Source organism: Zophobas morio, unplaced genomic scaffold (assembly GCF_036711695.1).
Source record: "Zophobas morio isolate AGI-343-1 ecotype UQ-CSIRO unplaced genomic scaffold, CSIRO_AGI_Zmor_V1 ptg000044l, whole genome shotgun sequence".
NCBI classification, from domain to species: Eukaryota; Metazoa; Arthropoda; class Insecta; order Coleoptera; family Tenebrionidae; genus Zophobas; species Zophobas morio.
In genome coordinates this window covers 3,011,259-3,025,017 of record NW_026972149.1, presented here as the reverse complement: position 1 = coordinate 3,025,017, position 13,759 = coordinate 3,011,259, and the positions used below count along the sequence as shown (strand labels likewise).

The following is a 13,759-nucleotide window of genomic DNA, read 5'->3' as shown; positions in this document are numbered from 1 at the left end:
CGGTGGAAGTAATTCTTATTTTTATTTGGCAAACACAAACAAGAAATAAAATGATGCTTTAAGTTTATTGTGACATAGTGTAGTATCTAACGACGGAAACTGATTATGATTAGATACATAAAAAAGCTATTCATTGGTATTACTACGCAAATTTATAGCTTATTTAGCAACAGATGTGAATACGAGCCATGTATAACACATAAAAACGTGGTCAGTAGTTATGGTTATTTAACAGGGTTATATGGTTTTACTTTTATTTTTATGTCTCGGTGTCAGTAATGAGACGCAGTATTACTGCGTGCGTGATGTATGTATATTTCTGTCCGCTCGTAGCCTGTGTCTCAACCACTAAATAGGAGGTGCCTGCTTTTAGTTACAACTTTGACGAAAAGATGGAGATGTGGTTGTCGCATATGGAAATATTTGACAATTGTTTTTGACGCAAGCGCAAGAAGGCTAGTGTTTTGTGTCCCCTCTCTGTGGAAGTCATTCCTCGTGGCTTTACGTCTAGCACAGAAACACTGCGAGATGAACAGTTCACTAAGATGGCGTAGTGTGCTTGACTGTTTTTTGAAATGGATTGCTCTAATCTGATAAACGTGATAATTGTGAACCCAAACAATCCAGTTGTGATTGTGTTGTGTGCTTCGGCATCGTGTTGGAAAAGTAATTAGTACTGAAATCGTAAGAATGCGTGAGTTTAAAGTTGTGGTTCTCGGATCGGGTGGGGTTGGGAAAAGTGCATTGACGGTTCAGTTTGTTTCCGGATGTTTTATGGAAAAATATGACCCAACGATTGAGGATTTCTACCGGAAGGAAATCGAAGTTGATAATTCCCCATGTGTTTTGGAAATCTTGGATACCGCAGGAACCGAACAATTCGCCAGCATGCGCGACCTTTATATCAAGAACGGACAAGGGTTTGTGGTGGTCTACAGCTTGACTAACCACCAGACGTTCCAGGATATCAGGTCCATGAAGGAGCTCATCACCAGGGTGAAGGGCACCGAGCGGGTGCCAATTCTCCTCGTAGCCAACAAAGTGGATCTGGACCATCAGCGGGAGGTCCAAACTAGTGAGGGCAACAGTTTAGCCCAGCAATGGGGTTGCCCCTTCATCGAGGCGAGCGCTAAGAACAAGACCAACGTTAACGAAGTGTTCGCCGAAATCGTTCGCGAAATGAACTTTAGCCCCGAAAAGGAAAAGAAAAGTTACTGTTGTTGTACAGTGCTCTAATAGCGGCCTCATTTCTTTAAATTTATGGGAACAATGTGTTACAACAGGCGACACTCCGCTTGTGTGAACTCTAATAATTACATTATAGCACTGTGGACAATTATAAATTTACATTTATAAATAATGCTCATTTCTAGTATACTTAACGTCATGGATGAATATTGGCTTAGAAATGCACAATATCTATATTTTTATACATTGAACAAAAATCAACGTAAACGATGCATAAATATTTTATTTACGAGTTTTTTAAACCGAATCATATCTACCATAAGATCTACATTTGATAGTGCCTGAAACTAGAAACACAATTGCGAATGTCTTACATGGTTGATGTTTAATGATCGGCCTAATCAAAAATGATTTACTGGGCCTTTATCATGATGCATACTTATCTCATCTTTGATGGTACTGTAATAATTATGAGCTCATATTGTACATACATACTTTAATCTAATATTATTTTATCAAAGATCTGTGTTTGTAACATAAAAACTTTTTTCAATCAAAAGTGATGTGTGCTTGGGGATGAATGCATGTAGAACTAAGTAATATTGTTGCGATAATGAGTGCGATTTGAGAGCCAAATACGATTTGTGATATATACGTATAATAAAAAAAATTAAGTGGACACCTTGTTTTATTTCTGTCACACTCGCAGGTGTCACTAGCTCGCTCTCATCTGAAGTGACGTCGGCACGTGTTGCTCACCTACCACAAAAAATACTTTGTACTAATATGCAACACGCAGTGCGATTTTAGCGTCAGGTTCAAAACAGACTTGTGTAGGTAGCGTTCAACATGCCACACTATTTAATAAGCTGCAAAAGAGACTTGGCTTGACCACCTGTTTCAAACAAGCTTTCTATCGTCAACTGTCTATATTTATTCTAAGCTTCAACACCCCAATCCATTCAAATAAGCAACTACTAAATTTAAACTGATTAGTTTTACTACCAAACTCATTTGAGAATCCCAACTTCTCCGACTAATGCATTTACTATTACCATATCGTCAAGTCGGTTAGCCAGAACTTATTCGCCATTTACGCCCAACCAATACATCTACTACGGAATCTGGGTAAGTATGAATCATCAAAATTAACAAATATGCGAGCAACGTTATTCTAAAATATTCAAAACGAGCTTTTTATCGTAGCGCTAGAACCGAACAAGTGTCAAAGGAACTCTATGCATAAATTAAATTATAACACAACATTAGAGGTGTCGATTGCCTTTTATTAGATCAAAGCCGGTATCAAATTTTCAATGCTCATTCGCGCTAGAAAATCCGATATAGTGTTACATTCTCTCAATTCAATAAGAGCAAACTTTGTTTTTGACACTTGGGAAAAATTGCGAAGCCGACTCGTAATAGGACGGCGAATTGAAAACCTGACTTTGCGTCTGACGAAGAGAAATTATGAATCATGTCAGCGGAAATACTGTTTTTGTGCAGGTGTACTACATACACAAACATGAACTTGATAATTAACTAAGATCTTTTATTGTAAGTAGGTCTAACATGATGTAAAATCTCGGAAAAGGATGCATTGACATATCGGTGGACACTGGAAATTATCGTTCATCTTCGATCAGACATACTTAAGTCACTAAATTACGTTGTATTAGCATATTTAGCTATAAACTGACGTTACGTAAAGTATGTATCACTAACAATCCTCAAATCCTGAGTAAATCTTGAATGATGTGATTTTAAAGGTGAAGCCCACAGTTTACTAGGAAATTAGCCGTAATGAAAGTGGTAGCTAGTTTTCTGAAAAAATATTTTTTCCCCTCTAGCGCTGTAATCACTATCACTGCACGAACCTCTAATAAAATACTGTGTTGATTCTAGTGACAGCGTCAGTTTGTGTAATTTATATAGCACACTTGTTTATTATGAAACATTATCAAGCTTACAAAACAATAACGATGTAATCTTAGACCCCGAACCGTTATTTTATACACCAAAGTTTTGTTGGGAGACACATTTCATTTTACGCTTTTAGGGATGGAATCGGATCGACTTTTCCATCTTATTTATTCAACACTTCAAAGATTAAGTATTCGATTAAATATTTAGATTCATCTCACAATGACTCAATCGTCGATGGAATTTTCAAATGAACGGATTCACGAGAAATTGTTGAAATTTCTCTTCATAAAAACATTAACGATTCCGATAAAGTCTGAATAGTAATTTTAAAATGTCGGCAATAGTTTCGAGTTCTGTGAATTCTCAAGTACGAACATTATCTAATCAGTTTATAATCTAACAACGAGTTCTTCCGATAAAACGCTTATAATATTTTCGTTTAAATATGCAGTCATAATTTTGGAGAACTATTTCAGCTGTTGTAATAACCCATTAGTCCTTGTAATATTACAGTTGTTTAGTAGTGGTTCATAAAACTGTCGTTACACTCAATCAAATCTAGAGATTATTTGTTTACCCGTCGTTTCTAAATACCTAAAGTACCGGGAGATCGAGTCTGCGTAAAAATTGAGAGTTGAATTTTTATACAATAGGAGCGGATGTCTTCCTCTACACCCGAAGTAAAATTGGCTTGGAAGTATAACTTGCAAGTTTTACGCACATCAATACTTCTTGGCACCTGTCCATTTAGATGTTTATCTGCAACCCTGGTAACGAGATTCCTAAATGTTCCATGGTTTCAGAGATTGAGACGTGTATTTTGCAGTAGATTTTAACCACTTAGGAATTGGATTGCGGTCTGAAGACTAGTAGCAAAAGTCATTTAAAATTCTCATTTCCTTAGGAGGTTCAATTCAGGGGTAGAGAAATCCACTGAGCCGTTCCGGTGTTTTCTTACATTTACATCTGCCTTGTTTTTCCTACGCGCAAGGATGCTAGTGACAAACTGTTATCAAACAGAAGTTAATGCCACAAATTTAGTACCCTTGCGTTGTATCAAACTTATCTTCCTTCCATGCTGTTATTTTTAAACTTTGTTAAATAGGAAGTTGTGTGGTTCTTGTGGCGGTACTTTCGGATTGTTTAATTGTTGTCTTATCGTTGGGCATTTTTACCATCGATGTGGTTTAGGGACGGACACACGGACATTTTTTCTCAGCGTTCTTGCGTCCTTTGTTCGACGTTATCGTGACAGTGCATATCTAAGTGAGTTGATGTTTACGACAAAATATTTTAACTTCACTAGAGGGGTTGAATTGGTTAGCAGGAACTCATTTAGGGTATAGTTTGATAAATTTAGTGTATAAACTACTGACATTTTTCAATGTCTGGATATGTACCTGGTACTATAGAACTAATTTCAGAAAAAGTTTGCTGCCGCAAAGATGATTTTATACACAAATGACTTTCTAATAACTTTTATCATGGGAAATCTTTTCTTACTTTTGTTGGTAGGGTGAAGGTCATTTTCCATAAAATGAATAGTATAGTAGGTATATAACAAAGAAACAGTGAAAATAAAAGCTACAAAAGCGTTCGACTTTTCCTAAAATATAAGCTTTAAGAATAATTGTGTTTTATTACAAAAGAAGGAATAATGTAGGTCGTGGTACCGCTAAACAAATGTATATCTCGACGAACCCAACGTAAATTTCGGTTTTTTCTAACTTATGAAATCCCTCCTGATCGAGATTGAAGTCGGCGCAGTTCCTCTCTAAAATCTTCATTTGTTCGTTTGTGATTACATTATTCCATTTTAGCAATTCCGTCTTAAGAAAGAAAAATCAATTTTTAGCGTATATTGTGGAGAGAAGATAGAATTTCACCCTAAATATTTACAGAACTTCAAATCAATACTTCAGCAACGTGCGTCAGTTACCAACTGATAGGACTTCCGAGGATTTCTCATATTAGTAATTGACATGGAAGTGATGAATGGTAACAAAAATATGTTTTGTTTATACTTTTTATACAAAAACAAAATCCCTGTCAAGATTTAAGCGTTACAATATTTACAACGTTGAATTAATAATGTACTTTTTGCTGTAATCGTTCATTGAGGTAATCTGTTCGTTCAATCAAATACACGATTAATTTTTTAGAACCCCCTAAATGATTTAAGAGACAAAAACAGCAAACAAAGCGTTCGAGTGAAAATTACTGCTCGAAAAACTGTTTACTTACGTTATTATATCCACACGTAACGGAGAAATATAAAATATTGCTTTGATAAAAATTTTATTTACATAAAAACTTAAGCAAAGTTTACCCGAAATACAGTTCTGAATTTAATATCGAGGAAAGCTACGTTGACATTTCAATCAACGGTGTATTTTTTGTTCAGATTTTTGAACGTAAAGTACGGTCGAGGTGAATTGGTTTTTCCCGGAAACGACAAATAGAGATGTAAACTTTAAAATAATACTCGCAAAAAGCTTTTTAATTGAATTACGCAGCTATTTGATTCTTCCTTCACTTTGATCCATGAAAACAGATTAAAAAGTCGTCAGTTCTAACTTTGTTGACTGTTAAAACTCGTTCGATATTGATAATTTAGTTATTTTCCAAGATAATTACGTTACTTGACTTGGTAATACAATTATGGACGTATTGGGAGGAGTCAGTACTTCAAAACCATTATCATAATGCTTCCATCGAAGCAATATTCCGGGAGATATTAACTTTCATTTGCAGTTATAATGAGTGAACTTTAGAATAGGGATAACATGATCAGTTTTGGCTTAACCCGAATAAATTGATAAACAGTTAAAAAGTGCTTTTCAGAGATGAAGTTCGAACGGGTTATTTATCGGTTTTTAGTTTGCTGAAACTTTCTACATACATATGCATTTATCTCACAAAATGTTATATTCTTTGGATAGCTTGGAGATGAATCACGGGTTTTATTTCTTATTTTATTCAGTTAAAAGTGTAATAAATAATCCTTTACTATCTTCACCATTACGCTCTTTTTTCCAAACCTTTTAGTGCCCATATGTCATGCGTAATGTTACGCCAGAAATCCACAATCTGTAACTGAAAACAGGTGAGTATCAAGAAACGGGACATTCATAATCAAATTAAAATAATAATAACAAAGATGTAAAGAAAACAATGTCAATGCTTATTTCATTTAAAAGTTTACCCAGCAAATTTTCAATCTAGCAATTTATTTCCTAGCTTTCGGTCTTCGCTGAGATTTTACGCCGCAGTAAAATTTCCTATTATTCTAAAAACGTAGTACAATATGTGAGACCGGCAAACTTTACCAAATTTCACTTTGTCGATAATCGTTGAAGATCTCTTAAAGCGTAGGAGATGAAATAAAAACCAACAAACATAAATCGTACTTGGAATATATACTGTATCTATAAACGATTGTCAGATCAAAGCAAACTAATTAAGCTGTCAAAGTGACGTCACACGTCAGTTCGAAAGTGAGCGGCAAATTTGGACAAATTTAAATTTCAGTCAATTACTTGAAGTGACATTCAGTTAGAGATTTGAAGTTTTCCAGTGGAGACAGGGAAATAATATTAATACGAATACTTTAATGCCTTCTCCCGTCTATGCAACGGTGTGTAATATAAAAACCTAAAACTACCAATATGACAAGTTCTTGTCATAACCTTCGATACGTGTGACGTCATCCTATGGACGATATAGTTGTGTAGACTGCGGCGAGTCCACTTTTAATTGCTCATATTTTATAATAATAATAAAAAGTAAATTGCTTTGAGTTTTTAAATTGCAGTGAGAATGTGTAAGCCATAAATATTGTGGCAAGAATTGCTCTCCCAATTCCTTTATTCCCACAATTTGGTTTCGTTCGACTGATGTATACCGCGAAGATATTGATTATGTGTTGCTTACAGCCACTCTGCCACCGTTAATGATCACGCGAAATATTATTGGCAAATACCAATTTTATGAAATGTTTTACGACCAATACTACAAGTCGTAGTATTTCCTACAATCTTCTTTATTTCCCACTTGTGCAAATATAACCATCCACAACTTAGGGTTTATTTTCAGAAACAATACTCTCTTCTTGTGTGCACTTTCCTTCGTCTTTGTTTCTGTTGACTTTATTGAAACTCCCCCGACTTTTACTTATACTGCTAACCGCTATATCCACATTTGTGTTCATCCTATTCTCATCTCTGTCAAACAGGATCCATAAACGAAAAATATCAATTGTAGTATATATGTGTATTCACAACGTAAGCTAAGTATACTAAATTAATTGAAGCGTATGGTAGTTGTCCGTCGGCAAGTATCGAATAGCACAGAGTAATAAAAGTTTTAACCGTATTAGCTTTATTCAGTGGAAGAGACAAACCTTTTTAATTTTATGGAGTTCTGTTTCGAAGTTCCAAAGAACAATGCAATCACATTGTCTTCATTGTAACTATATATCCTGTTATAAAAAATTTGTGACGATCATCTTTTCGATCTCCGGAAGTCGGAACTATAAATTTGTTAAGTAATTAAGTGAAACGTGTTTGTGTATAAATAACTCGCTTTTAATTTTAGAATTTTACAAAACAAATATTGCATCATTCTGAGCTAAGTACAGGGTTTTCATTTACGCCCGATAATTTCACCGTGTTGGGGAAATAATTAAGTCGTTGAACAGGTACCTATTGTTATGTGGCATATATTATGTATTATGATTGTTACAGATTTTTATTGTATTTAACAATGTCCATAAAAAAGCAACGACTTTAATACCTTTTCTGTCAATTACAGCCATATTTGACCCTTAAATCAAACAATACTGAATAAAAAGCAATCCGGTCGTCTGTGAAAAAACAATAGCGTTACGTACCGTGTTCATATGTGGTTTACTTCCAGTTGTCGATACATAACGTCGGGTTAGACAACAATATCGCACGTCAATAGAAAAATTACAACTCCTTAATTTTGACAAGTGACATAAGAAAGTTGCACGAAGGAAAAAATACGTCGATCACAGTAAATCCGCAACACGTGTCTGAATCTTTTAGCCCCTGCGTCCTGGGTATGGATTCACGGCTTTAAAAATAAGAAAGAATGTTTTTTCTCTCAATTATGTGGTGCTTTGCGAGCGCGATTTGACTGAAATTATAAATGAGATTATTATCGACCGTTTGATATAAATAAATTCGTGCTGTTTTGTTGGATTGGGTTTTTAAAAGCGCCTGGCTAAAATATTTTCAATCAAGATTGACGTTCCAAAGTAATGAAATTACTTTTCCAACATTAGCAGATATAAACCGTTGTTTTGTTTTTGTGCACAGTGTTTATGTTTTTTATTTGTTATCTTATTTTTTGTAGCGACGTATGCTTCATGCGCTGGTAGTACCGTTAGCCTCCAGATTTGTTCCATTGCGTAACTTCTGTTTGTTCCATATATATTTTCCTGTTTTTCTTTTCTTAGGAAAGCGTAAAAAGGAAAACACCACAAAGAAGTTTATTTTGAATGTTTTCTCTTTGAAATAAATGTATGCGGATTAAAGGGAAAATAATAACTACAAAGGAATGATGTTTTGGATTCATCATGCAAAGAGGAAAATCATCCAAACATGAAATCTTTTGTACGCGTCTCAACGTATCTTGGGTTCTTAATTCATCTAAGTTTGGTTAATAAATATTCCTTCGTATTCATAATTGAACGATTTTTCCCTGATGGTATTATAATGGCACCATTTCCCATTTGTTTTTAGATAGTGTGCAATTTAAATGAAAATGCGCTCGACGTTACGGAGAGTTGAGCACGCATAACTGTTTTTAGATTCGTGAATGTTGTTTAGTAGGGTAAGGTCGGCTAACTTCCGTTTGTTATTGAACAAATTCAGCACGGTGATACCTTTTATTCCGATGATTATCCAATTCAGATGTAATTGAAATGATCTGACCGATAAAACTGGGCTGTTGAACTGTCATCAAAGTATCATAGTGACCATTTTTTTTTTAAATCTAGTACCAGGAAGTCATTCACAATTTAGCAAATGATAGCGTCAACGCCACTTAGAATATAGTCAAAACCAAATATATGTTAGCAACACCTGTTGATTATGTCGGTTCTAACCTAATAATTAGAAAAGTAACATCACTGACTGTCACAACTGACATGTGCGATCAATATAATTAATTTATGGCCGAATTAAGTTATGTTTAATACACGTCAGTTGCGATTGTGGCGACAGATTGACAAATCTGAAGTAAAGCGCAGGTACACGTGACCAAGTTTACACTGCCAAAGTGACGTTTTAAATTGTGCTTCTCGATAACTAATTCTTGAATTACGTTGCGTGTTCACGTATATTGTGTTTCCTTAAATGAAAATAAAAAGCAACGGCGCCATTATTGATAATACGGTATGACTAATTTTATACTTGCGTTAACGTGGTGAAAAAATGTCTTTAGTTATTCACGTTTTACCGTAGCAAAAAGGAACCGCTACTTGTATTTTAGTGATTTGTTGTGGCTTTAGGCAACAATTACCATCCGCCGACTGATCCACGGCAACATTTTGTATGATTCAGCAAAAGTTTTATTGTCGCTATTTATACACGTTGAACACCGAAATTTATTATTTTTCAAAAATAGTTTGTTTAAAAATAAATCATAACGCTTGGTGAAACCTCAGCAACACAAAAAGTGTTTCCGACATAGTCAAATATTTACTTGACCAACAATGCTAAAAGTTGATAATTGCACGCACAAATTACCTAGAACGACAGTAGTTTGTCATTCATTGTCTTTATAATTATTAGTCAGCAAAGAATTTTTTCTTGCCACTTTGGACGATAATTAACGAAATACCTGTGTGCGGTAATTGTACTAAGAAAACTTGTTTAAAAGCAATCACTACAGGGAATTTTAACCGACAGTGATTGCTGAGTGTAATACAACTTAAACGGGCAGTGTATCAAAATGAGTATTTCTTATCAACATAATACATTAAGACAACCTGTGATTAAGTGATCACATTTTCGCAAAACTTGTTATCTTATCTGGGTTTTTCGGGAAACAATATGGCAGTAAAAGTATTAAACATGGGCCCATATATGCAAAAAGTCTTGGCCAAAATTTTGTTAAGACGAACTCAAGCATACCGCATTCGCATGACCCTTTTATCAGTGGAATTGAAAATATCGAAAATCCAAAATTACTAACAAAGTCACATGGTTATCAAATTTACTTAATCATAGTTACCAATATTTGAACAAAAAATGGTGCAACTTTGTTAAAAATTTGGTGTTGATATCAATTGTGTTCATTCGTTGAACTGAACTTAAAATACCACAGTCAACTTTAAATGTAAAATTGTTTGGACAAACAGCTACTTGCTACAGCAATAATGCGTGCCAATATTCAAATGTTTTAAGTTTGCTTAGCATTATCTCTGCTAGGTGCTTGTAGACAGCGAACAGGTGTTGAAGACTTCGGTTGCAGTACTTTGTAATTTACTGGTAATTTGAAAAATTTAATATAGTGTTTGCGTGTTGTCGGTACAGTAGTCCAGATTTTTGCCCCTCCGGCTTCTCGAACTATTGAAACTTCACTACTTTCCGGTTTATTCTTAAGTCGATAATGATGTATACAGAGATAGGGTTACATAACGATTGTTTGTAGTATTGGTTGTAGGTATAAGATCAACTCAAACAGATGTCTCATAATAATGGGTTTGAAAAAATATATAAAAAGCTCACACTAGTTTATATTTGTTAAATTAGGTAATCTGGCTGTGTTAAAATGTCACTCCTAATACAGTAACTAACTAACTAATATGACAATTTTTGTTTGAGAAATACAGTTGCGTCTGCATCTCAAAATTTTGTTGTGAGCATAACGCACTTGGAACATACGCATTGCATGCTTTGCGAGGTACTTTTTTCAAACAAAAACCATGTAGTGGTCCGTCGTGGTTTAGACACCTAGTTGTACATTTTGGTCCAGCTGTCCTGTAACCGTCAAAATAACCAAAGTTACTAGCATGAGTAGTGGTCCTTGTGGAACAAAACTGAGAAACCTGCTAAAACTTCGAAGGTAAGCGAGATAATGTTAATAATAAATTTTAATTCTTCTCTCTTTCACAGTGCAACGAAGTCATGCTGCAGCAGCAGTAACTATCACTGTGGGTAATACAGTTCTACCTCAGATTCCAGTTCTAGTAAATGTAATAAGAGTAGGTATCTCCGGTGAAACTGGTGCTTTGCATTTTCCTCCAGATTCACGAATTCGTACACTTCGATCGGTGTGATTGTAGGAGATGGTAGAGAAGGCAGGCGTTAATGGACAGACCACAGACAGTTTTATTTATTCAGTATGTAACGTTAGTTTTTTTTTTTCTTTATTAATGAATAAAGAAATTTTGACATTTTGGTTAGGTTAGGTTAGGTTATGTATCTAATTTTCATTTTCTTTTGTATTTTTGTATCAGTAGATAGACAGAGAGACTGATGGAACTGTGTAATCTGTTTTCTACAACGCGTAAAACGTTAAATGACTTAATGACAAAGAACTTAAAAACTGACTTCACACCTTCAGCGACCCGTAGGATTTGTGTTATCGATTATTGTTGATAATCTCGAACAAACATCTATAAAGCATCCGGTTTATAATATAACAATGCTATAATATATGCAAAAAATATTCAGGTTAGTCATTAGTGGACTTATTCATTTTATGCTTGGTTTGTATAATTTCCATAGAGGTGTTTTAATGAAGGTATGACATAAAGACACCGCAATCAAACTGATTATAAATTTTGGTTGCACAAGGCACTAAGCACGATTCTACTTTAAATTAGTGGTTAAGTTCTGATACATATAATGCTTCTATGAAAATATTTATTTTAATTGGCGCAGGAAATTCTAAAACCCCAGTCGATAAGTGGAAGAATACTTTCAACTCATTCTGGTAAATGACAAGTGGCAAAAATAATCTCCAACGAGACAGCAGATTATTTGCAACGATCAAAGACATACTTATATAAAAATCCATAGGTGTCTTTGATCATGTTTTTTATCACCCTTTGGTTAGAAAATTGTACGATTATTAATGTTTGCGATTATTAATGTTTGACTCGTTTTCATTTTTTAATTTCACAGATTTAATGTGCTACTAAAAATTCGCCACATATGGTTCCCAGCGGTGGCGCAAACATTTCAAATACATAATATCTTCACATTAAAAGTGCAAATATTCAGGCCCTAACAGAATTTTATGAAAAATATTGCTATTACGGATGCTAATTCCTTGAATACGTAATTACTCTCTATAAAACGAAATATTGACGTTAGTTAAAAGTTTGCTCTTGATGTAGAAGTTCGTCTTATTATCCGAATATGTTTCTGTATTATAATGATCATGAATAAAACGCTTTGAAGTTTTGATACAAAGGAAATATTTAATTGGTTACTTTTTGTTTGAGCAAATTTCGCAAAAATACTTACATTATATAAAAGCTCTTAATGAAACAGGCGTACCTCATTACTTAAAAACAGGTTTTTAATGAGAAAATGAGCAACTAGAATATTTATATGACGTAAAGAAGATAAATGTCGTCGAGACGGCTTTGGATGTCCACGTGACGGTGTAGTGTCAAATTGTCACGTCACGTGGGTTGAGAAAAATGTAAACAATTGGAAGTGGGACACTCGTGAAATTAATAATCGCCCCTAATAAATAAATATTTGAAACGTTATAAAAATATTCCGCTCGGAAAATACGGTATTTGTCCGGAGTAATTTTTGTGGTAGCTGAGGTCGATACTGGCGCTAGGGTGAAGCACCATAATTAACATAAATATATAATCAACGTCTGAGGTCCATTCTTGTGAATTCCCTCAAGTGTATTAATTTAGTGGACTTGTACCATGTGAGCGAATATTATAGGTCTGATTATTATAGAACAACATTTCGACGATGTTCAATATCGACCAGAGCTTGATAAGGTTAATTAAAGGGTATGTCAAGCAGAAGGGTTACTACCGGCGTTAGAGAGGCTCCAGTCCATCTGTTTACAAGCTGCACGGAGATTATTAAAGGAAACTGAGTGACAATCAGGTTCCGCTTGATTATAAAAGCGGTGAAAGCTCATTTCGTCGACAAGACGCTAGAAAAGACGTTGAGCAAGTATTCAATAGCAGGTAGTTTTCAGTTTTGATTGATTTTGCCTGCCATCCAAGGTTGCATTTGGCAGTCTAGACGTGACAGTATTGGATTTGAAAAACCAGCTTATTTGGTTTCCGTTTTCTCGCTGTAACGATTTTGGGCTTTGCTGAAACGTCGTTTAAACACCATTCGATTTGTCATTAGTGCAGTGACCTTGGCGAGTGTTCCGACGTCGAAATAGTGCATAGGAAGAGCGAAGTTTGAACACACTCCACGGTATTGAAAGGGAAATAAATTTAATGGAGCAGAGTATGTTCTCTTCTCAAGGAGACCTTTACAAAGAAGCTTTTTAGTTGTTTATGTAGATACAGCAACTGTGAATAGAGTGTCGTAAAAAGCGACTTGTATGGAAGACGCGTTTAGGATGAAATTTCCTCAAAACGAGCTCGAATTTTTCATAAAAATGTTGACAGACAAAC

At 34.8% G+C, this 13,759-nt stretch overlaps 1 protein-coding gene across 1 annotated transcript; it reads left to right on the top strand.

Annotated features, from left to right (window-relative positions):
• The first annotated feature begins 457 nt into the window (after positions 1-457).
• Rap2l (Ras-associated protein 2-like) lies at positions 458-1,867 on the top strand. Its single transcript, XM_064072261.1, has one exon. The coding sequence runs from the start codon at positions 691-693 to the stop codon at positions 1,234-1,236; it is 546 nt and encodes a 181-aa protein (XP_063928331.1). The 5' UTR covers positions 458-690; the 3' UTR covers positions 1,237-1,867.
• The last annotated feature ends 11,892 nt before the right edge of the window (positions 1,868-13,759 follow it).